This window comes from Scyliorhinus canicula, chromosome 2 (genome assembly GCF_902713615.1).
Source record: "Scyliorhinus canicula chromosome 2, sScyCan1.1, whole genome shotgun sequence".
NCBI classification, from domain to species: Eukaryota; Metazoa; Chordata; class Chondrichthyes; order Carcharhiniformes; family Scyliorhinidae; genus Scyliorhinus; species Scyliorhinus canicula.
In genome coordinates this window covers 192,308,749-192,335,172 of record NC_052147.1, presented here as the reverse complement: position 1 = coordinate 192,335,172, position 26,424 = coordinate 192,308,749, and the positions used below count along the sequence as shown (strand labels likewise).

Below are 26,424 nucleotides of genomic sequence, written 5' to 3'. Positions count from 1 at the left end.
TGCAGACTCCACACAGACAGTGACCCAGCCGGGAATCGAACCTGGGACCCTGGAGCTGTGAAGCATTTATGCTAACCACCATGCTACCCTGCTGCCCAACACACTCCCTTTCTCACAGTTTTGCATTCTGTACAAGTTTTTCCGCTTTTTTTGTTGAATTCAAATTCACCAACTGCCCTGGTGGGATTTGAACCCAGGTCCCCAGAGTATTGTCCTGGGCCTCTGAATGACTAGTTCAGTGACAATACCACTACACTATTGCCTCTCCTTTGAATGCCGTTAATGTATCTGCTTCCACAACCTCACCTGACAACGCATTCCAGGCACTCTCACCCTCTGCATAAAAAATCTGCCTCGCAAATCTCCTTTAAACTTTGTCCCACGGCACTTAAACCTATGTCCCCTGGTGACTCACCCTGGGAAAGAGTGCCTGCCCATCCACTCTATCCATGCCCCTCATAACCTTGTAGACCTCTATCAGGTCACCCCTGAACATCCATCTTTCTAATGAAAACAGTAGGAGTCTATTCAGCCACTCCACATAGCTAACACCCTCCAGACCAGGCAACATCCTGGTAAACCTCCTCTGCACCCTCTCCAAAGCCTCCACATCCTTCTGATAGTGTGGCGACCAGAATTGCGCGCAATTTTCCAAGTGCGGCCGAACCAAGGTTCTACACAACTGTAGCATGACTTGCCAGTTTTATACTCAATGCCCCGTCCAATGAAGGCAAGCATTCCGTATGCTTTCTTGACTACCTTGTCCACTGTGTTGCCACCTTCAAAGATCTGTGGACCGGCACACACAGATCTCTCTGACTTTCTATATTCCTAAGAGTTTTACCATTTACGGTATATTTTTCCTCCTATGTTAAACCTACCAAAATGCATTACCTCACATTTGTGCAGATTAATCTCCATTTGCCATTTCTCTGCCCAAGTCTCCAACCCATCTATGTCCTGCTGTATCTTCTGACAATCCTCAACACTATCTGCCACTCCACTAACCTCGATGTCATCCGCGAACTTACTAATCAGACCGGCTACATTTGCCTCGAAATCATTTATGTACACCACAAACAACAGAGGCCCCAGCACCGATCCCTGTGGAACACCACTAGTCTCAATCTTCCATTCTGAAAAACATCCTTCTCCTGCTACCCTTTTCCTTCTGCTCGTGAGTTCTGTCCATGAATAGCCTCATGAGTTCTGTCCTCAGTGGATATCAGGATATTGGGGAGTGAGAGATAGGGGTAGAGTGCACAATACTCATTTGCAGAACTGGTTTGATGTTCCAGTGACTGGAGGCAGCTTTATAACCTGCCTACCTCGGACATGAGGTGGAATCATCACAATGGGAAATAGCCCGGCTTGCAATTCTTGCCTCGAAGGTGACTATCCAAACCATGAGTAGCTGGGTCATACAGACCAGGAAGGTCCAAAATTCAATTCCAGGTCTTCAGTAAGTTTGTAATCTTAGTTAGGGAAACAACATTTCCCACCAGAGAGCATCAAATCTACCAGGATTCCTCTGGTGCTATGGTCGCCATCAATTGAAGGAAAGGCCAGGATCAGCTGTAATGCCCCCTTGTTGAATACAGGTTCAAGTACAAAATATATCTCCTCGAGGTAAGCAATGTAGGTTTCAGTCACCCAGGACGCCATTCTTCAATAAGAGGTGGCACCTTTAGGGGGAAAAAAAGGAATAAAGTTTTTTAATGTACAGTCCTAGTTCTGGTAATTGGATATTTATTTTATTTGTTCTTGGATGTGCGAGTCTCTGGCTAGACTGGCATTTGTTGTCATCTCAAACTGAGAGGGCCATTTGGGTTGTACAAAAGAATCACAAATTTAATTTTTGAACCATAAACACACAATTGTCTATATGTTTTCTTGGACAGTTTGGTAATCTTTTGAACAAGTATTGTTTGATGCACTTTTGCATTTTTTAAAATGTTAATTGCAACAAATTTGTTTTTTTTCACTGTTTCAGTGTTTCAGAATTATTGGACCTTTATGAAGAGGACCCTGAGGATGTTCTATATAATCTTGGATTTGGAACAGATGAACCTGACCTTGCATCTAAAATTCCATGTCGGTTTTTTAATGCTTCATCATTTGCAAGAGGAATAGATTTTAAACTATTTTTAGATGCTCAAATGCAAAGATTGGATTTGGACAACCCAAATTTTGCTCTTACAAGTAAGTTTAAAAAAAATAATAATTCAAATGCATTAATATTCTGTGGATATTAATATTTCTGCCAAAGTTAATATTTTGCCATCGTTGCATAGCTGGATGGTTTACTTGTATATTCATTTTCTGAAGTAATAATCGTGCTTTCCATTTATTAAAGCAAATGTCAGTCTCTTACTCCTGATTGTTGTATGTGTCTCAAGTGGCATGATGCTGGGAGTTTCCTGGTCTGCTCCCAGGGCATAAAGTAGCAGAAGGCAATCTTGGTTATAATTCAAGTCACAGGGATGGCTGATGAGGGAGCTGTGACAAGCTACTCTCCTGACTTTAGGGCAAGGCTGAACAACTGGGGAAGGGTCAGTGTTTTAGTCTACTTTTGATATCTGATGAAAATGTTTCCACTTGCCGTGCAGTCCAGCCTCCATTGCTATTCCTCGTCGGACACTGACTGAAGTCCCAGCAGTGGGCACCACTCACATTGGCGCTGCTGGGACTGAAGAGCTGTCAGTTATCTGATTGGCTGTCAGTTCTTGGATGCGGGACATTTTCCCTGATGGGGGCAGATGTCAGTTAACTGCCCGAAGACTGTAAAATAAGACTGGGGCTTCCTGGGCTGGAGGAGGTGGGCCAGGCCCCAACTTTCTGCCAGTTTCTGGGGCCATCACCTCTGCCAAAACTTAGCTGTTGTCTTTATCTAGTTGTTTGTGTATCTTACTGTTGTTCATAGAATCATAGATCATAGAATTTACAGTGCAGAAAGAGGCCATTTGGCCCATTGAGTCTGCACCAGCCCTTGGAAAGAGCACCCCACATAAGCCCACGCCTCCACCCTATCCCTGTAACCCAGAAACCCCACCTAACCTTTTTGAACACTAAAGGGCAATTTATGATGGCCACTCCACCTAACCTGCACATCTTTGGACTGTGGGAGGAAACCGGAGCTCCCGGAGGAAACCCACGCAGACTCTGCAGAGAACATGCAGACTCTGCAGAGACAGTGACCCAAGCTGGGAATCAAACATCGGACCCTGAAGCTGTGAAGCAACTATGCTAACCACTGTACTACCGTTCTGCCCCACTTGTCCTCACTTGTTGTAGTCCTCATTTATCTTTTATTTCAACCTTTTAGTAATCCTTTGCGTCATGCACTAATTAGATGAGCTTATTTCAAGGGTCGAGCATATTGGCCATTCGATGACATAGAGTGCTGCTACCATAGCTTAAATTGGTATTTAATCTTTCAATCGCTGCCGCCTTATATACTTTGTCACATAGGTTGTTCCTTGTATAATAAATTCTTCCCTTTTAATTACAGGCCGGTTCCGCCAGATTAAAGTTCTCACCACAGTGGCTAACGTATTCTCCTCGCTGTATTCCCAAGTTTCTGGTGCTCCTATAAAAAAGATCGGTAGCTCATCTGATGACACAGCTGCAGGTGAAGCTGGAAACCACGCAGCTGGTAGATTAAAGAAGACCGTTTCAAAACTCAATTTACTTGCGCCTCAGCACATAAAAGGAACAGAAACAAGAAATCAAGCAGAATCACCAGATACAGAAAATTCTAAAGCATCCCAGTCTTCCCAAACTAATGAAAGTAATACTGACAATGAGAAGAAAGAGGAGGTAAAGCAAAAGAAAGAAGCACGGTTGCAGAAATGGCGTAAATTGACCGACTCTTCGCTGCGAACAGTGACTGAAGAAGTGATAGGCGGAAGTGATTGCCCTTTTAGCCCCTCTGAATCTATTCCTCCAGAAAATACCTGGTCAACTGGTCAAACCGAATCCACGCAGAGTGGGGCCATTTCCTCAAAAGAAGGATCAGGGAACCGCTTGCATGACAAGAATGGGATCTCTGATTCTGATACTAATACCGAAGACTTGAATACATCCACAGACATGGAGCTGGAAGCAATCAGTGAGCAGACATCTGTCCCCTCAAGCGAAGATGCCGAGATTGGGAGCACCAGACCAGTGTGCTCAACTCCTGACAAAGGGCTTGCTGCAACTATTCAGCACCCACTGGTCAAAACTCTGATGGAGGAGCAGAAGGAATTCTCATTTGATTTGGAAGAGGCAAGTTGTTCCTTCAGTTTTGTGTTAACTTTGTAAAGGGATTTTGAAACTTATTATTTGCAATATTGACCTGCAGCGCACCCCCCCCCCCCCCCCCCCCCCCCCCCACACACACACACACACACTCACACACACAACATTTTAAGGGGGGGGGGGCGGTGAAAGGGATGGTGATGACCTGCACGGATTTGGGGCTGTTCATTTCTGTTCACCAGGAACTTGGCCTCTTTCTTAGTAATAACATTAACCTGTTAGACTTATAGCTGCGTCTGTCATTCAAGCTAATCTAGAGTTGGAGTTGGGTTACAGTAAAACAACCCACCTTGGGACTGTCTTTTTGTAACCTGGCATTTTGAATTTGAATGTTGGCCAGTTTGATTGGGAGTAACCTGTTGGAGCTGGCTGAGCAAGTTTCCGTGTGCATTCCTGTAAGTGATGCATTCATTCTGACACATCCTTATGATTTATTTTGTAACTTTTTATTAATCTTGCATATCTATCGTTTAAGGCTCCGTTTCTGGTTTCAGTAAGATGCTCGGAAGCATTTGAGTTTTGGATCCAGTTCCGGTTTATGTTTACAAACATTTCTGTTCTATGATTATGCTCATGTTCCGAGCACAGATATGCTGAAAAAGAGCTCAAATGGAAGTGATTTTTTTTTCAATAGCTTTGCATGATTCAATTTCATATTAGTGGTATTCCAAACAAAAAAATGTTTGCATTTTTTATATTCTGGTGACCAACCATATAGTCAAAACCACAAATTTAAACTGAACATAATTAGTATTTTTGACCATGAGTGATGATATTGGTAAAAATGAAAAATGGTGACCGTATACATTAGGCACAATTACATATTTTTCATTCAATGCAACATTTCATGGGTTCTGCATTTTGCATGTTCAAATAAAGATTTGGGAGTTGGCATTCCCAGCTTTATGCATATGTTGAGAGAATTACTGAAGAAATTCGTAGTGGATTAATCATTTCCTGTGAGCATTCGTGTGTCTTATAAGCAGGCTTATGAAAAGCAGAACAAAGGCCATCTAAAAGTCTCAAGGTTTTTGTCTGAACTCCTGCAACATTCAATACAAATATACAAATACGGAGCAAGAGTAGGCCACTCGGCCCATCGAGCCTGCTGCGCCATTTAATACGGTCATGGCTGATGCGATTGTAACCTCAACTCCACGTTACCACTTACCCCCGATAACCTTTCAGATACTTGCTTATCAAGAACCCATCTAGCTCTGTCTTTAAAAATCTTCAAAGACTTCCTCAAAAGATGGTGGAAGCAGAGTTCCAAAGACTCACGACCTCCTGAGGGAAAGTATTCTTCCTCATCTCCGTCTTAAATGAGTGACCTACCTATTTTTGAATGTGACCACTAGTTCTAGATTTGCCAACAAGAGGAAACATCCTGTCTGCATCCATCCTGTCAAGACCCCACAAGATCTTATGTTTCAATCATGTCACCTCTTACTCTTCTAAACTCCAGCGGATACCAGTCTAGTCTGTCCAACCTTTCCTCATAAGACAATCACCCATTCCAGGTATCAGTCCAGTAAACCTTCTCTGAACTGCTTCAAACACATTAAAACCAATGCATCAATTATCTCACTGGACATTTCTTCAAAGACCCTAGGATGAAGTCCATCAGAACCAAAGGACTTGTCCACTCGCAGTTCGAGCAACTTGCTCACTACCACTTCCCTGATTTACAGCTATTTCTGGGGTGTTACTTGTATCGTTTACAGTGAAAACTGATGCAAAATACCCAGTTCACCTGCCATCTACTTAGTTTCCCTTATTAATTCACGTTTGATTGGACTAATGTTTACTTACTATAGAAACTCTTACTATCTGGTTTTGTGGGCCGCAACTTCCTGACTCCCCAGCGTCACATTTTGGGGGGCTACTCCAAATTGCACTGGGGAGTCCCTCTAGGATGTTCTCACGTAAAGGGTTTACCCAGCATTTGTCCAGAAGGGCTAGCTGGACAATTGTGCTGGGCTGGGGACCATCTGAAAAAGCGATTTTAAGTTGCTAACTTTGAATGGTTCTGCCAGTTTTACACTGCTGTGCTGTCAAACTGCCAACATTGAATTTTGTCCAACTGCCATTCCATCAAATTTCAGTCATTGCATTTTCCCACTAAACCGAGAGGAATACAGATTCATTTCACAACTTTCACCAGATTCTTAATGTTAAACACTACTTGATCTTGTATCTTAAAATTAATAATTTCTAGAATTATTTAAAGACCAGAAGAATAATCTTAAATATAGCATGTATGTTTTTAGGCAACAAAAGTTACAATCGTATGAGACGTAAAGATGATACAAAATATTCTTATTACTCGATTTTAAATTGGAGATATTGTCAGACCTCGATGGGAGGCCTGGCTGAATATGCGAGGGGAAGGGGCAGAAGCAACTTCATGAATGGTCTAAATCTTAATAATAGAAAGAGTGCAGCACGGTGGCGCAGTAGTTAGCACTGCTGCCTCACGGCGCCAGGTCCCAGGTTCGATCCCAGCTCTGGGCCACTGTCCGTGTGGAGTTCCACATTCTCCCCATGTTTGCGTGTATTTCCCCCCGACAACCCAAAGATGTGCAGGGTAGATGGATTGGCCACACTAAATTGTCCCTTAATTGGAAACATTTAATTGGCTACTCTAAAAATGTATTTTAAAAAAGTAGAAAGAGATCCATGAGCTCCTCACACTTGTTGAAGGCGAGGATGGAGTATATAGTGGATAAGGCCCAACCATATCTGGCAATGAATGGCTATACAAGTTCTGTGCCAGATTCTCTGATAACCTGCACCTCTTGGAAAAGAAGGTTAAAGGTCTGCAAGGTGGATCAATCAGAGTGGGAAAGGTTAAGAGCCTTGCTGGAGACAAGACATCAAAGAAGGGTATGAGACATGATTAAACAGATTAGCAGCTGCAGGAGTGTTGTGAATGTAGGATCAAAGGCTCAACTTTATGCAATTATAAGGGATTTGGTGGGGATTCCTTGTTCCCAGGAACAGACACTGGAGAGGTGATGTGGGAAGAGGTACATGGGCAGTGAGTATTAGGAGGAAGTAATTAGACAACGACTTGTCTGGCAGCGCAGATGTGAAGATCTAGTGGCTACTCCCACAGTATTAAGTAAGGGGTTCCAAGAATTTGATCTAATGATGTTAAAGGAACAAAAGTTATATTTCCAAGTCAGAATAGTTTGTGCTGGGAGTGAAAATTGCCTAATGATAGTGCTTCCATGCCCATGCTGACCTTGTTCCCTTAAGTGATTTGAGGTCATGGGTTTGTAAGATGCTGTCTTGTGGATGAACACACACTGCAGTAATGGTGTAACAGTGGTAGATGGAGTGCCCATCAGTTGGGCTGCTTTGTCCTAGATTCTGCCAAGCTTCTTGTTGTAATTAGACCTACATACATCCAGGCAAATAATCTGTCACATTCCTGACTTGCGTCTTGTCAATGATGGAAGGGCATTGGGGAGTCAGGAAGTGAGATACTTGTGGCAGAATTTCCAGTTTCTGACTGCTCTTGTAGCGTTGGTATTTATGTGGTTGGTCCAGCTAAGTTTCTAGTATTTAGTCAGCGGTCTCTCTCTCTCTCTAATCTCCACCCCCCCCCCCCCCCAACCATTGTCTGACACCCATGTGCCATGAATCTTATTTGCCACTTATCAGCCCAAGTCTGACTGTTGTCCAGTTCCTGCAGCATGTGGGAATGGACTATTTCATTATCTGAGGGGATGCAAATGAAACTTCCAGACTGTGCAATCATCGGCGAACATCCTCAATTCAGACATTGGAGGGAAAATCATTGATTAAGCAGTAGAAGATAATGGAACGGGAATGTTACCCTGAGGAATGCCTGGGGCTAAGATTGTTGGCCTTGAATAACCAGAACGCCCTTCCTTTGTGTTAGATTGGACTCCAAGCAGTGGACAGTTTTCTGTGTGATTTTGCTTGTCCTCTGCATGGAAGGCAAATTGTATCTACCTAATTTAGTTGACATTTTTGATGTTCTAACTGAAATGGTTGATCAGGCTAATACGGTTGATATTGTGTACATGAACTTCCAAAATACATTTGATAATAGATTCAAAAGCAAACTGGAAACCCATGGATTAACAGTGTATGTGGTAGCATGGATATGGAGTTGACTGAGTGAGAGGAAACAGAACTGTGGTGAGTGGTTGATTTACGAACTGGGGGAAGGTATACAGTGGACTTCCCCAGTGGTCTGTTCTGGGACCACTGTTTTTGATCTGTATTAATAATCTAGACATGGGGGTATAGGCTGCAATTTCTCAATTTTCAGACACATCAAAATGTGAAAGTATTGTGAGCTGTGAGGACAATAGTGATAGACATTGAAAAGGATATACAGGGGCTGGTGGAACGGATAGATACATGACAGCTGAAATTTAATTCGGAGACGTGAACTGATAGATTTTGTGAGGAAGAACAAGGAGTGGCAATATAAAATAATGGGAGTGTAGGGGTGAAGAGATGGGGGGTATATGCGCACACATTGTGGCAAGGCAGGTTGGAAAAGTGGTTAAAACATGGATTCATAGGCTTTAGAAATAAGGACATAGGAGAGGAGAGTTACAGTGGTGCTCGCTCCTCAACACGTGCAATTATAGAGCAAACCATAGGATTGCTCAAAATGTGCTTCCAGTTCCTTGACTCGTCAAGTGGAGTGATGAGATACCGTGAGTGTCCAGGATTATTGTCCACTGTGTCCTGAGCAATGTGACATTGCAGAGGGGAGAGGAACTGCAAATTGAAGACATGGAGAAACTGCTAACCTCCTCAGATGAGGATGACTGGGAGGACAGGCCTCACAGCAGTTCTCCCAAATGCCAGGGCCATGGAGGGACATGTCAGTGACAGCAGCATCTTCAATAATTTTGGCCAAGAATGGTGCACCATTAACTCCTCACCTACAACCCTTTGTCCACTGTGATTGTGCGCCTGCCTGTCGGCTTCCATCCAGAACTACCTCACTACTCACTTCCTCTCAGGAGGGTGTGCCTAATTCAGTGTTAGGCAGCTCCTCCGGCCTTATTATGCTTCTCGTAGCGGTTTCGTACAACTCACGGGCCAGGGAGCAGTTAAATATCAACCACGTTGCTGTTGGTCTGGAGTCACCTTAAGACCAGACTAAGTCAGGGCATTGGTGAACCAGATGGATTTTTACAACAATCTGATAGCTTTTGATCACCAATGCTGACACGAATGTTTTTATTCCATATTTATATAATTGACTGAGTTTAAATTCCCCAGCTGTCATGTTGGGATTTGTATTCACACCACTGGATAATTAGGCCAGACCTCTGGATCATTCGTCTGGTAACTGCTATCTAACCTGGGATGTTAAAAGGTAATTTATAAATGTGCGTTGTTACATGTGTTTTTAATTTAGAACTACTAATATTTAAGCTCTAAATTATTTCAAACAATTTGCAAACAAGACAAAGGGCTCCAATAGTAACAGTAGAAGATGTACTCGGTTACGATCAGCTGGTTTCTTTGATTTCCTTCAAAGTTATAATCAAATATGTTATTCTGTGAAAAATCCAAGTGGTGGTATTCAGCTTATCACTTTATTGAACAGGTCCAAAGCAACGAAGGTGAAGGGACAAATGTTCCAGCAACACGAAATGCTGCTCCACATGACCAAGTTTCAGCAGCCAATAAAAGTAAGTAGTAAGATTTAAAGCACTGTGATTTTCCAGATTTAATGAAGAAGCTGTTCATTTGTTTTGAGTATAAAGTGACTGGCATCCAGATATTAAAGAGCGTTCCCTAAGCTGTGGTACAAGGACAGTTGTAGCAACAAAACAGAGGACCCAACACATCAAAGTAAACTTGCCCTGTACTTAAAATCTGGATATTTTACTCCCCCACACTGTTCCCCCACACCTCCCTCACGTGTAAGGTATCAAGGTATCAATATTTTTCTTCTTGCATTTTGGAGCCACTTAATATTTTTAGTCAAGCTGAAAAGAGAAAAGTTGGAAATACTCAGCGAATCTGGCAGTTACTGTGGAGAGAGGAACAGCGTTAATTGAGGGTTATTACTGTACATAAACATTTCTTCTTAGAATGATGAAAGTTCATCGACCCTGCTCTATTATCTCTGGTGCTCTTGACACAGACACTTCCTGAACTGATGAGTTTTTCCTGAATTTTCTATTTTTATGCCCACTTTTCAGTATGCACAATATTTCGCTTTGGTAACATTTCTATGTATCATTTTCTGCGTTTAAGCATGTGCTGTAATTTCACTACTGAATCCAAAATTCAGAGAAACGTCCTCTCATTTAAGGGTTCAGCATTAAATAGGGTCATAAAGCAATAGATTACTTGCTGAGCCAATATCTGTTTGGCTGTGTAAATCTATAAACTAGGCAAGCATTTTTTATTGAATTCAGCATCACGTCAAAAAACGAATGTAGCAGATAAAATTTATTTTCACTGTTCTGGCAAAGGAAAATATTTTAATGAGCTCTGGTCTTCCGGCGTTATCGCGAACAGGTAGTCATCAAGCAATTGACTCTGTAGTCACGTTTTGAATAAACCTGTTATTTATGGCCACAGTATTTCTCCTCCCCTGGAATCTGGTAATGTTTATTGTTCACATGATAAGTTGTGCAGAATTGTCAGGAGTGTCAAAGTGAACCTCACAGCACCATTTCAATAGTAGAGGGCCATTCCATCTGGTTTGTTGTCATTCAACTGGTCTCAGTTCATCAGAAACAAAACTAGCATGCGTGTGATCTATTATCTGGCCATGAGTTAGATAGGAATTACAATTCTTTAAATATTTGTAGTGAGTATTAAACAAATTACCCTCTTTTTGAGTGACAGTTCTGCCAGTTTTGTTGTGTACATGAGCAGTGTCATTACTGTGAGAAATTGCTTGTATTGTAGTTAATCTAAAAATTAGGCGAATGTTTGCCTCAGAATTCTCTTTTTTTAAATTACCAAGTTACCTGGCTTAGAATCATAGAATCCCTACAGTGCAGGAAGAGGCCATTCAGCCCATCGAGACTGCACTGACCTTGAATGAACTACTCATTTACATTCCCCCCCATCCTATCCCCATAGCCTAACCTGCACATCAAGGGACAATTTAACATGGCTAGACCTCCTAACCTGCACATCCTTGGGCTGTGGGAGGAAATCGGAGCACCCGGAGGAAATCCACGCAGACACTGGCAGAACCTACAAACTTCACACGGACAGTGACCCAAGGCCAGAATTAAACACGGGAGCCTGGTATTATGAGGCAGCAGTGCTAACCACTGTGCCATCATGCCATCCCATTTATTTGAAAGGAGTATGTAACTTTTATCTAATTAAGAGATGGATTGAATTAATGCTAAAAAAACGGGAGTTGAAAAATTGCTTTAGAAAATTAATCAATCCAGTCAGCTTTTGGAAGACCATAATCCACTAAAATAAGATTTGACACATCATAGATCATAGAATTTACAGTGCCATTTGGCCCATCGAGCAACCCACTCAAGCCCACGTATCTACCCTATCCCCGCAACCCAGCAACCCCCACTTAGCCTTTTTCGACACTAAGGGCAATTTAGCATGGCCAATTCACCTAACCCGCACATCTTTGGACTGTGGGAGGAAACCGGAGCACCCGGAGGAACCCCACACACGCACGGGGAGAACATGCAGACTCTGCACAGACAGTGACCCAGCCGGGAATCGAACCTGGGCCCCTAGAGCTGTGAAGCAATTGTACTAACCACTGTGCTACCGTGCTGCCCTAATGGCTAATCTGTTATGAACTTCACTTGTGTCAACCATAATGGTTTGAAAATCTGTGCAAAAAGATGACCTGCCACTGTTTTGTATTGTTATACAATTGGCAAGTTAGTCTGATTTGTTGTATCATGTGTGCCTCCAGATGGTTAATGGAGATGTTACGATGGACATGCATTATTTTAGGATTGTTACAGCAGGAATTGCATTTCTTGAGGTCTGCAGTTGTGTAAATGCTGTAAACACTGGGTGTGGGACACAGACATATAGACTGCAGTTACATTTTCGTGTTCTGAACCTTCCTTTGTATATGGGTCAAAGCAGCTATGTCACTGAGAATACAAATGTGAATACATTGCGGTCTGCAGAGTACAATATACAACAAGATAGGGAATGATCAGATGGTCCGTCAAGCTTGCCGAAGTCCGTCATGATGTAACCACGTACACCACTGACTGCACACCCCCAATCCCACCCTGCCATCAGTCTCTTGGAGAGGTTAAGAACATGAAAAGTAGGAGTAGACGTAAGCCATTTGGCCCCTTGAGCCAGCTCCGTCTTATAATGAGTTTGAACTCCATTATCTTGCCTGCGCCCCCATAACCCTTGCCAACAAAGATGTGTCTAACTCAGCCTCAACTGCTTTCTGGGGAAGAGAACTGCAAATTCTAACAACTCTCTGAGAGAAGAAATTCCTCCTGATTTTTAAACTGTGCCCCACCCGCAATCTCCCCCTCCCCGCCAGTTCTAGATTCTCTCACAGGAAAAAATATTCTCTCAGCATCTACTCAGTCAAACCCCTCAATATCAATGTTTCAATATGATCACCTATAGTTCTTCTAAATTCCAATGATTATTGGCCCAACCTGTTCAATCTTTTGTCTAAAAACATCTAAGTCCCTCATCCCAGGAATCAGCTTAGTGAATCTCCTCTGAACTGCTTCCAATGCAAACATTTCCCTCCTTAAGGAACCAAATGTGTGAATAGTATCGGTGCAATCTGTGAAATTCTCTGTACAGTTGCCACAAGGTTTCCCTACTTTTATTTTCCATTCCTCTTGCAATCCCAAGGTCAGTATTCTATTTCTAATAATTTGCTGATCCTGCATGCTGATGTTTTTGGCATTACCCCCAGATCTCTCTGCACTGGGGCGTTCTGTCGTCTCTCTTCATTTCAATAGATTTTTTCTATTATTTTTGCCAGAGTGGACAACCTCACATTTTCCCACATCTTACTCCCACCTGCCCAATGTTTGTCCAGTCACCATCCTAATATTATTGATATCCATTTACAGATTCTTTGTATCTGTACAACTTGCTTTCCTGCCCCTCTTCGTATTCATCGCAAATTTGGCTACAATACAGTTGATTCTTCCATCCATTTCATTAATATAGATTGCAATTAGTTGAGACCCCAGCACTGTACTTGTGACACTCCACCAGTTACAGTTTCCCATCCTGAAAATAAGCCATTTACCTTGACTGTATATTTCCTGTTAGTTAACCAGTCCATTTGTACTAATATATCACCCCCAACACCGTAAGCTCTTATATTGCATAGTAACCTTTTATGTCCACCCTAAACAATTGCCTTTTTGAACTCCAAATACACTGCATCAATTGGTTCCCCTTAATCCATCCTGCTTGTCACACCCTCAACGAACTTCAAGTTTGTCAAATATGATTTCCCTTTCATAAAACCATGTTGAGTCTGCTTGATAGTATTATGGTTTTCTAAATATCCTGCTGCTACCTCTTTAATAACCGGTTCTAGCAATTTCCCAATGAGACACGTTCGGTTTACTGTCCTGTATTTTTCTGCTTTCTGTTGAATAGAGCAGCTACTTGCAACTTTAAAATCTGCAAGAATATTTCCAGAATCTAGGAGTTCTGGGAAGATTACAGTGAACGTGTTCACTATCCCTGTAGTCACTTCTTTTAAAAGCTAAGGATGCAGGCCATCTGGTGCAGGGGACTTGTCAGATCTCAGTTCTATTGGGTTTCCCATTACTTTATCTCTAGCTTTTGTGATTGTTTTAAGTTCCTCCCTCCCTTTGCCTCTTGATTTTCAAAATAGACTCATTCTCAAATACAGCTTAGAGTATATATTATGAAGATTTAAACTGCAATATATTTTGGGGGTCAGAGACTAAAATATGTGAGCTTTTGTGATTGGGAAATAGGTAATTTGACTTTAACTGTTTATAGTTTCTAGTTATGAACTAATATCCCAGGATTATCCTGATCCCAAATTCCAGGATATATTCTGATCCCAAAGCATGGCCATTTCATAGTTTTGTATTGGATAATGCAAAAGCCTCACCACAGCCTAGGTTGACTGAAATGAGACTATTTAAATGGGTGATTTTGAACTTGAGCTATAAATATCAGAACAGCAGATTGTAATTGTCATAAATACAGCACCAATATAGATTATTTAGTTCTTGTCAGAAATTTTTTAGGCTAATCCAAGTCAACAACATTTATTTTCTTGCCTTTAATATTCCAGCCTTCCCCTGTCTGCTAATGTTAGATGTTGTCTGTTTGACAATTCCAGTTCTTATTGCTCCTTTTTAAAAAAAAAAGAAGTAAAAAAAATATTGTCTGCCGCACATGATATTAGTGGTCCACCCTAATGAGGTAGATGGTGACTCTCAAATTTCTCCCATCCTAGTTGTGAAACAATAGATGGAACTGTACACTATGTAGACAGCACAATGACTTCCAATTTCAACTTACTTTGTTGCCAGAATTGGGATCAGAGAATTCCATTCATTTGGAACTTCTGATCACAATTTTCTTAACACCATTTATAAATCAATGCTTTGGATCAGAGCAATGATAAGCTTGCAAAATTAAGGAAAATATATAGTGCTTGGGAACTAATATCAAAATCACTTGATTTCAGGCTGAAGACAAGGCCATTCTGTAGTAGATGTCCTTCAAACCCGAAATGTATCGTGTTCAATACATTTGGGGTTCGGAAAATCGAGACATCCTTCGACTGTGTCGGAATATCTGCTAAACGGGCTAAACGGTGGCGCAGAGGACCCGGGTTCGATCCCGACCCTGGTCACTGTCTGTGTGGAGTTTGCACATTCTCCCCATGTCTGCGTGGATCTCGCCCCACAACCCAAAAAGATGTGCATGGTAAGTGGATTGGCCATGCTAAATTGCCCCTTAATTGGAAAAAAATAATTGGGTACTCTTAAATTAATAAAAAAGAGGAGTATCCGCTAAAGGTTACATAAGCTCAAGAGAGAGACCAATGTTACCTCTGACATGTGCCGCAAACTGAAGCTTCCCAAGCAGGCTGCACACATGTTAGTTCCTTCAGGTACTAGGCTTGCTTAGCTGCAAAGAGACATTTCAGCGGCCCAAGCACTTAAATAAATCAGCCATGCATTACAAAGTATTTTAAATGTGCATTGTTCAAAATGGAGAAGCAACGTGACGATGCAATTGAGGGGGGGGGAGTTTTGATTTCATTTTTGGAATACAATATTTAAAAAAATTATTATTAGGGAAGGAGGAAAGGTTTACCATCGTCACACTCGCACAGGGTTGTAGTTTTAACAAGAGTTGTTTCAGTACTTTGTTAGGCTAGATACAGAAGCAAATATATATTCCATTTTCATAGGAAGAACTGTTGTTAAGGATTAATTCATTGGCAACAAGAAGCAACTTATTATTTCAACTATAAATGAATGTTTGCTATGTCTGTACTGGCAGGGCTTCTCTTTATGTTGCATAATCTTGAGGTGACATTGGTACAAAGGTGTTTGCTTAAACATTGTGATATCATTGCTCAAACATTTTCAAAAATGATCTGATAATCTGACATTTTATATCTACTGCACTGGCCCTAATTTTGCAGACTGGAATTTTCCTACTGAAGATCATTTTGTAACCCAGTAGCAATCAACTTTGAAGTCATTTGTGCTATGCTTTGCATGGATCATTTATTTTATGATCTGCTTCAACATGTTTACCCTGAATTTCCTGGGGATGCTTTCTCAAATTAATCCACCTTAAACCTTAATGCAAAATAAATTTCAATGTGTCTAGATTTTCACGGAGGTTCTGCACCTTAACCAAAATGGCGCTGGGAACCCAGACCTGGAAGTCCTGCCCCCATATCTGGCAGAAACTATCTTCGCTGGCAGGTGGTGCAGGACGGATTTTGCATGTTACATGAATTTGAAAGTGTTTCTGAGGGCCTTTAGAAGAGACTTTCATCGGTGCCTTTTCAGAACCCGATTTTTGTAGAAAAGTTTTAAAGCCATTTTAACATCTCTGTAAAGGCCTGCAACATTTTTGGAGACGGCAATACAGCTTAAGAAATGCAACAAAAGGACCACAAATACAGATATGTGGCTAACACCGATGGAAGTTGGAGGGTAGGGTCTGTGGCCTTGCAAGGCTATATCTCTTTGGCCTTGCAATACAGTTCCCTGATCGGGGCACCCAGGTAGGGGTGGGTTGTTAAGGGGGGGGTTGTTGGGTTACGGGTATAGGGTGGATACGTGGGTTTGAGTAGGGTGATCATGGCTCGGCACAACATTGAGGGCCGAAGGGCCTGTTCTGTGCTGTACTGTTCTATGTTCTATGTTCTATGTAGGAGGAAGGATGGGATGCCCGGCTCAGTAAGGGGATGAGTGCCCAGAGTACATGACACCGTCTTGTAAATGGGCCAGACCGGCATGTGAACGGGAGGGCTATCCGGACAGAGCCAAGGAATAAGGCCAGGAGTTAGAAGCAGGGCAGCGTGTACCAGGGAGTAGAAGAGCCACAAGATATTATTACTCCAAGGTGAGGGTATACTGAATCTGAAGGTCATATCTGGACATGACGGAGAACCAGTGAAGGCTGGAGGTATCCAGGGAAATGATTGTAGACACATGTGCCAAAATGCAGCAAGATCTGGCATGACAGTCTACAGATCACTATGCCCTGCTACTCAAGGTGACATTGGCTCTCAATCTTTATGCAACCGGATTGTTGCCGGGGTCTGTGGCATTTCAGTCAGCTCCCCACAGTACTTTACAGTCCTCTTGTTCAGGTGGGGGCAGACATAAACTTGCTTGTCAATGGATGTGTCGGCAAAGACGCAGGACACCAGGAGCTTCTGGAAAATAGGCTTCCCTCAAATACAGAGACCTGTAGACTGCACCCTGTCACCATCAGTTCATCAGTCGGATACTTTTATTAACAGGAAATCTTCTCCCTCACTAATCAGTTGGTGCATGACCACAACAAGTTGTTCCTGCATGTATTTTCGCATTATCTAGGAAGCTGTCATGACTCGTTTATGCTCAGGAATTCATAGCTCCTCAGCTCTCCAGACTAAACACAAACCAGTGATGAGCTTCTGGGGAGGAGGTGGCTGATGACCCCCTTTAGGTGCCCTCGGACAGACCCCATATGTCTCTACAATAGCAGCCATGTGCAGAGCAGCAACGCCATTGAACAGGATATTGGAATTTTGAAGATATGCTTCAAATGCCTTGACCATTCTGGAGGATCACTCCTGTATTCCCATGCAAGAGTCTCCAGAATAGTCATGGTGTGCTCCAAACTGCAGTGAAAGGGCCTACAATCAGAAGGGAAAGTAGCTGCCATTATAGTTAGCTCAGGAGGCCTCCGTCGAAGGTAAGGGAGATGACGAGTAGAGGGAGGAGGCCGGCAGCAGGAGACCAACTGAGGGGCAGGCCCATATGCCCATGGCCAATTCCTTACAGAATGTGGAAATTGACCGAAACCTCTTAGAAAAGAGCAGATTCACCTCTGCATAAGTACATCAGTCAGTTCCCATGGAGCAGGAACCACATCGTTGATCTTTAACATGGAAGCCACATTTCTTCAGTGAAATGTCCATCCCCAAGTAGAGAGAAAACCAACAGGACATGTAAAAGTCGGTGTCATCAACATGGCTGAAACCATGACCATCATGACCCTCAGCCTCAATATATTCCATGAATACACCTTGAGAAACCTTTACAATGCAAACCATGCATATTTATGTTAAGAGATTTTTGAAGAGCCAGAGAAAACATGAACTTGCTGCCCAGTTAAACCATGTCCACTATGCCAAGAGTGCCAGTAGGAAGTACAACTGAAGACACTCAACCTGCAGATGTGCCAACAGTACTATAGCAACTACACTTTGTGCAGGTTAATGTCATGTGTGTATTTGCTGCTCCTTCAACTACCTCACATTATCCTTCCACCACCAGTGGCAGCAGTGTGTGACATGCAGTGGTGCCAAACACCCAGATTCCCTGTGAACCCATAAACTCTACCACCAAGTTGCAGGGACAATACCACACAAGCATGCTTTCCTGGAGCATACCTGGCATCTTGTCATGTGGGGAATCTATTTTAGTAACTACATAACAATCGCATGAGGATGACTGCCTTTGACCCAGCACGCGTGCTTGAAGTGCACCTGATCAATTGGATTTGATCATCGAGTCTGGCCATTGACCCTCCCTCAGAAGCAATCATTGGCCAACAAATGCTGTAAGTAACCTCTCAATCCACGCAACCATTGGTGTTTTACTACCTTATCTGAAGTTCTGGATAATGAACCAGTCTCCCCATTGCAGTGTATGCTTGGACACACCCTTGCTCCTGATGGTGTTGCTGAAATATGGATTCAGAATGCTATCTCTTGTGCCAATGATAAGAACTTCAGACTTTTCTGTTAATATCCTAATTGGGGGTATTACTATACAAAAACAGACCAAAACATTCTTTGCATTATATATGTGCATTATATATTGATTGATTGTGATCTTAAAGTGACATTATGTAAAAACAGGTGATCGAGGCTACATGTTCTCAAAAATTCTATGTTGTGCTTGCCCCCTCCAAAACTGCCTCAGAGGAGGTGGAGGTAGGCCGCTCGGCTCTCCTGCCAAATGGCATTGAGGAATGTGGTAGTTGGCTTTGTGCCTGAATCCATTGGAGACCTACCTCAGACTGCAACATGTACCTTTCCCCAGGGGCAGTGATTATCACTGGGGTGTGTAGTGCAGATGAGGGCTCTGGAGGAGGAGCTGGGGAGTTAGAGGAAAATGGGGTTGTTGTGATGCTCTAAAAATCTTCATCCTCTTTGCTAACTTCCTTTAGCCAAGGTTGACCTTCAGGTGGGTTAGCTGGAGCTGGAACCTGGCCATCCATCCCAGCAACCAGTGCGACTGTCCTTTTCAGAGTACGCAGCTCCTTATAAATTCTATGGAGATCATTACTTGTTCTCTGAGCTTCGCCAGGTTACTGACTGAACCTTGTACTCAGGGAGTTACGCGGCTCTTGCATCCACCCTCAGTGCTGCTGCATGTGCCTCTCCACGAGATTGGTCATTCTCTTGTGGTTTGAGTTCTTGTGTTCGAGCCCTGAGATAAAGTCGAGCTCGGAAGTCTGTGAACTCATCCTGTCTCAGGGAACTCCGCCATATGTCTGCACATCTGCTCATGCATCAAGAACTTTTCCCCAAAAGGGGGCTCCTGAAACCTCCTCAATGCCTATTGGGGCATCATCGCAACGTCCCTTCCTCCTCCGCCTCCTGATGTCTCTGACTCAGACACCACCTCCTGCACACTGGTGTGGTGCCATTCACCATGTGATAACCTGGGCCAGGGAGAGACATCATGGACCCTGATACTTCCCCTCTTCCAGGCATCCTCCACTTGGAGGTTCCCCTCCAAGTCACTCACTACCCTGGCTTGGAAATATATTGCCGTTCCTTCACTGTCGCTGGGGCAAAATCCTGGAATGTCCTCCCTAACAGCACAGTTCAAGAAGTCGGCTCTGAAGGGCAACTAGGGATGGGCATTAAATGCTGGACTATGACACTGATTTTGGTGACTGTGTCATTAACATGTTCTGCAGATTGCATTATATGTACATGGTGACAAAGAATTCATTTCTGGCGGAAGGATTCCACACGTGCAGCCCAGTTTACAAGAAAACCTTTCGGGTTTAGTTTTGTGTATTTCGGCCACCTGTTCTTTATGGAAAAGGAAGATCCCTCTCCATGCTGCAACTCGCATTGCTTCATTGTTGAAGAGGTAAAAAGAAAAGAGGGAGGGGAGGAGGAATAGTTTCATTCACTTCCTGCTACATAAGCTCCCTCCTCTGAGAAGGTTTGAAGAGAGTTGATGAGTCACCCATTTTTCATGTCGCTTCCTTTTGCGTCCCACCTACTTCAATAAAGGTTAATATTGGGGGTGTAGCATAATGGGAAGCTAAATGAATTGTTCCTGTTTATAACCAAGTTCACTCTCACCCCCACATGTGTCCAAAGTGACCTTTGCTAGGCTAGGGGTGCAGTTTTACTTTGATGATGGTGAATAAACCTGCTCCACAGATTAAGTGGGATCCCGGTTCTCTGTAAGATATCCTTCCTGAATGTGCTGTGGTGCTTGCTTCCCTGACGGGTTTGCCTCCCAGGAATGAAAACACTCTGTCTACCAGTGAGCTGGTGACCTCAGCCTTTACTGTGGGATGGCGTTTGGATTGGAAATGCAAGTTGCAGGCAGTATGTGTGGGTTTTCTATTGATTCAAAGGTTCTGCGAAACAAGTATATCCCTTGTTCGAGAAATGGCTTGTCAGAAAAGCCAAAAGGATTAAAAACCCAACAATTAGAAGCATTGGTGAACTCTAATGGAATATCATTATTAATACAGGAACATTCCTTTTGCTGTTTCAGTGTATTATTTTAACTTTTTCAAAGTAATTGATATTCTATTTTACTATTTTGGAAATGTTAGGAGCTGCAAAAATGGTCAGATTAAAATTCTGCAATTAAAATAAAAGAGGCCACTAGGGATAACGCAGGGTTGTTCCGTTGAATGTATCTGTTGTGAGCAGAAGGAAAGTGCTGTTCTGTTACATACATAACTAAAAAGAACAGAGTGACATCTCTTAACCTTTTAGACCTGTGAATTTGATGATGCTGAAAACCCTAATGATTTATAATAGGTGTGCAAACAATTACTTACGCCAACACATTTATTATCTAGCTGGGAATGTTGGGCACCAGTCCTGCAACTTTACCACATACTGATAATGGTTGTCCTGTAGAAATCTTCTCCAAGGCTGCCCAGTTGAAAAAGCTCAAAGGGATCTGTGATTGGAGAAGCAGCTCTGTCATTTCTAGTACTGCTCCTCTGATCACTGCTGGGCAAGCAGTTCCCACTCTCAGCAACTGACCATTTTTTAAAAACAAACTAACGGTTGCTGGGAGTGGGAGAGACTTTCGGGCAGTTTTGTGGTTGACCAACTTAAAACCAGTTTTTCAGGCCTGACTCTATTGCTGCTCGGACTGGACAATGATGAGAACTCCAGTGATAAACAACCCCTAACCTCTGGGTTCCAGTGTTTTGCATGTTATGCTTCCCCCTCTCTCTGATGACTCTCTAAATGCCCGCTACATCTCTTTGATGTGCTAGTCTCTGTGTTGGTGGAGTGTGGGCTGGTCAGATGCGACACTGCCTCTCAGATGTCTCTTCGTTCTCCTGATGCCTGAGGGATGAGACAGCCTGGTGGTGGTGATGGTGGTGGGGGGGTTTGTTAAGCAAGTGCAACTAGAACCTGCGTAAAACATAAAATTAGGTAATTATAGTTAGCTCTTGATATTCCTAGTCCCTGACAAGGACACTTGGATTCAGGCCATTGTTTTTAACCGTAAATGTGGTGCCCTTACATTCAACCCAACCATCTCACTCTTCTCATACCAAAGCCCCTTCCAACTAGTGCAGTGACAGGGTCACTTCCACCATTAACAGCATGTTCCAAAGTGCTTCGACAACCCTAATTTGTACATTCTGAATTCTCCCTTTGTGTACCCGAACAGGCGCCGGAATGTTGCGACTAGGGGCTTTTCACAGTAACTTCATTGCAGTGTTAATGTAAGCCTACTTGTGACAATAAAGCTTATTCTTATATTTAGCACCTGCTACGTGCAATTCTCCATCCCCGACAACAAGCCAGGAGGACATTCTGGCTACCTTCATAGCTGCACCAGGGCAGCACGGTGGCACAGTGGTTAGCATTGCTGCCTGTGGCGCTGAGGACCTGGGTTCAAATCCCGGCCCTGGGTCACCGTCCATGTGGAGTTTGCACGTTCTCCCCGTTTCTGCATGGGTTTCACCCCCACAACCCAAAGATGTGCAAGGTAGGTGGATTGGCCATGCTAAATTGCCCCTTAATTGGAAAAAATAATTGGGTACTGTAAATTTTAAAGAAACAAATAAAATAAAATATAGCTGCACCTTCAGTGTTTCGAATCACCCGTAGACTTACAGACACACCATCTATCTGTACCACCTCCCTGGCGCTCCCGTCCTATAAAGATAACCTTTGTGATAATAGCCCATTATATAGCACTGCCAGGGATAAAGCTCTTGAATGTGGCAGTGCATCACAATGGACTGTCACATTTCAACCTAAAAACTGTGTATACCTACAGGAACGTTTTAGACACACAAGTGTTCATGCTTACGGAGAGGTATGTGCCAGGTCTGCCGTCCATGGTCTAGTTTCCAGCTGTTATTCATCACAGGGATTTCCTGGTGCTTCTGCCAAACAGAATTCAGAAGGTGTTGGAATCTCCTTCTGCACTGTATCCAAGATCTGGCACGGTCCTCTGTTGCTCTCTTGGTCGCGCGCGGTCTATGGGCTCCACTGGCCACTTGGACTTGCTGTTCGCTGGCATCTCTGGATCTGGAAGTCCTGGTCACTGAAACAGGGTGCAATTTCTCTGACTGCTTCACCAGTTGGCCTTCTCTGTGACATTTTGACATGACAATTAAAAAAAAAACATGGGTACGTAAGGCTTCCAGCTTCAATTCGTCTCCCACATAACGTATGTCTGCTTACATGCTGATACAATATTCTCTAGCTCAAGAATACCTCGCATTGGGCTGGGGGATAAATGGGGAATACAGGATGGCCTGGCATCTGTTCCTGTCACTCACAGATGCCATGTTGTACTCCTGATCACTAACCACCCTGCTAGCCTGCTTCCTCGGAATCGCACTGGTTTGCCAATGAGTGCAGTTGTGAGCGACCTGGGCAAGACTCAATTGCATGGCCATACCCTGGGAGATGGGTGGAAAGCGGGTAGGAGGAAGAGCAAAGTTTCTTTATGTGGTGCATAACTGACACCCGCTGAGGCATTATCCTAATTTGAATCAGCGTGTCGTGAGTAGCTGATGCAGCCAATATCTCCAAGATTGTGTTTTGTGAAGCTTTTTGAACCTTCAAGGTGAAGAGGGAGCAGTATTCTCAGCATTTTCTAATGGAAAGTCCATGGTGAACCATCTGCTCTAGTGTGAGCAACTAGATAGGAAAATATTACAATTAGCACTCACCTGGAATCCTGATCAATGTCTCCTCCCAGGACCAGGAGCACTGTTGTCAACTTCCTGGCTCACAGCATGAACTCTTTACAGGTTAGCCTTTTCTCCCACACCCAAGACAGTGTTCCCCACGCAGGGCTTGCCTCTGCATTTCTATTGTTCCTGGGATCAGCAAGCCAGACTCCATCCTACCCCCATCCACACAGAGTTAAAATCGAACAGCTTGGGGCAGGTTCTCCTGAAGCAGCTGCAACGAGCCTGGATATGTTTGTACTTCTAGTTAATCCTTTAATATTCAGGTACTCCTATAAAACTCTGTCAACCGTTAGTTCTCTGCTACTGTCCTAACAAAGAAATGTGAATTATGTAAGAAAATCCACATCTGCAACAAGCCATAACTTTACGCCTCAAATGAAAATTAGCTGCTTCTTAAGTAATGCTAGTTCAGGATTTCTTTAACATTGTAAACTTGTGATTTCTCCAGGCTCAATACAGAAGAGTTCTGTATGTCCACTTCACCAGTTTTAATAGGATTTTCTCGCTCTCATGTTCTCTCATAATTATTGTTTTATTAAAGCTCTGTCAGACCTGTAGAATAGATGCTGGAGTTTAAAGTAGTTGAAAAGTATTCAGGTATAAAGCTAGAACATTTACCTACATTCTGAGCAATACTATTTATGCTATGAATCAATTCATTCTAAAAATTGCATCTTAAATTAATTTAAAATACTGCAGAATGAGATGTTTACCATCCCAAACTTAATCGCGTGCATGTTTCTGTCATGGATGCTTAATAGCCTTGTGGATGCTGCCATCATTTGGTTCAAATGGAGAAGTGCGCTGCCCTGTCGTTAGAGTTGGTGGGAAAACTCATGGCTTGTATAGAAATCATAAAAATATTGGGATTGTTCATAACAATCCATTTAAATACATTTTCATGTTGTATTTGCATCACCATAATAAACAAGCTGGCTGGTTTTAACTAAAATCTTAAGAAAAGCATAAATAGTACTTCCGGTTTTAATAAAGAGATTCCAAAAAATACAACAGTTTTCATCATTTTTGGTAATGTTTGAAAATTGTAGCAAACATTTGCAGGTTTGATTTCGAAATAGGTTTCCGATGCCCCCTCCAATTCTCTCTCAGAATCAAATTGTAGGTTTTCAAAAAATTCTTAATCCTCAAAGTAGACATTTCTTGTGCTCCTTCAAAGAAATTGTTTTTTTTATAAATGTTTTTTATTGGGTGTTTGAACAAAGTATGTTTACCGATATGTACACATATAATATATATATATATATATATATATATATATGTACACACACGTATATAGAAGAGAAGGGCACATCCAAACATACCAAAGAAAAGAAAATAGTAATTAATAAAATAAACAATAAAAAATTAAACAGAATAACTGGTAGGGTATTGTGCACCAGCTCAACAACAGCAACTCTGTACACCTGGCAGAATATCTCCAAATGGAGAAAATCTATTTTGCCATCCGAGGGTCAGACGACGGCTTCCACAGAACGTGGGAGCCATTCACGCAATTGTTCCGGGACCTGTTTGTGGCCAATGAACAAGCGGAAGAATAGCCAGGTCACCAAGAATCAGGGGAAAGTCGGCAAAGCATGAGAGGGAGAGATAGACCGGGAGAGGTGGGGGAGACAGCTAAACCTAAGAGGAAATAAATCATAGGGGGGGGAGGGAAGAGAGAGGGGACAAGAGAGGAGAACCAGGGAAGTGGGGGGAGGCAGGGAAATGAGAGTCGGAAGGAAGGCACGGGATACAGTAACAAACATGGCATCTCCAGGAGCAGGGAACGAGGAGAATAAAGACGAAAGACGGGAGGAACTTCAAAGAAATTCTAAGTGGTCTAAACTTTTGGACCCCAAGCTGGTAATATTGCTGTGTCCCAACTCTGCTTCCTTGCTGTACAGCATTCTCAGTCTGATTTCTTGTAATTTGGCCAAGAGCTGATGATGTAATCATGCTTTCTCCCCTGCACTCTGAAACCTTTGACTGATGATGAGGTATAGTTGTGTGGGTCTTGAACTTCTCCTTTTGTACCTTATGTTAATAGGCCTAATTTGCATGTGAGTCAAACAAAGTCTTATTGTGGGCAGTGTCACAGCCAAAGCTAAATTGGTCTTGCACAATGCCCATGCATATATTTTCCACCAGGAGTTACCAGTTAGGAACCCCCGAGCGGATTTCTCTCCCCAGTGAGGGGCACTGAGGCTACTGTAATGTTCCATTACTAAATTGAGTTGTGCAAATCAGGTCTAGCCTTGGGAATTGAATTTGGGACCTATTTCCTCTGATGGAACCACCCAATCTTTAAATTCGAGCTAGTACATTCGGAACTGCGATCAGGGAGTACATTTTCATACAAAGGATCAAGAAGTTCTGGAATTGCACCCAAGAAAGAGTGTTGAGTTCATTTGCAAGGCTAGGATCAGCAGACTTTTATTTGGTGAGGATGTCCAGGGATGTGGATTAAAGGAAAGTAAATGTAGTCAAAATACTGATCAGTAATGATCTATTTGATCAATCAGAAGTAGGCTCAAGGATTTGCATGGCCTTTTCCTTTTCATATGTATGCCTGGCTCAGTTCCATACTGACTATTTAGCACAATTTCTTCTGTGAACTACTATTTGGATAAGAATAATAGCAACTTGTGTTTGTATAATGCCTTTAATGTCATAAGGTCCCAAGTTAGTTCCCGGGCATTATCAAACAAAGTTTGACATTGATCCATGTGGGATGTTAGGGCAGATAATGAAAAGTTTGGTCAAAAGAGATTTCCTGGCCTTGGGCAGCTGAAACCATGATAAAGATAAAGCAATTAAAATAACCACAAAAGTAGCATTCCCCCCTCACAACAAAAATTAAAAATGAAAGCACTCCTAAATCAAGTCAGTTCATCCATCCTAAACATTTTTTATGTGGTGAAGGTGGATTGCCTCTTGCTG

At 42.7% G+C, this 26,424-nt stretch overlaps 1 protein-coding gene across 8 annotated transcripts in view; it reads left to right on the top strand.

The window, feature by feature from the left end:
• Positions 1 to 26,424, top strand: part of itprid2 (ITPR interacting domain containing 2) — a 210,425-nt gene that overhangs the window by 133,049 nt on the left and 50,952 nt on the right. For all 8 annotated transcript variants that reach the window (XM_038789246.1, XM_038789249.1, XM_038789245.1 and 5 more), the window contains 3 exons: positions 1,994 to 2,202; positions 3,512 to 4,269; positions 9,911 to 9,995. In XM_038789246.1, the coding sequence (XP_038645174.1) occupies positions 1,994 to 2,202; positions 3,512 to 4,269; positions 9,911 to 9,995 (1,052 nt within the window). The remainder of the gene's footprint in view (positions 1 to 1,993; positions 2,203 to 3,511; positions 4,270 to 9,910; positions 9,996 to 26,424) is intronic.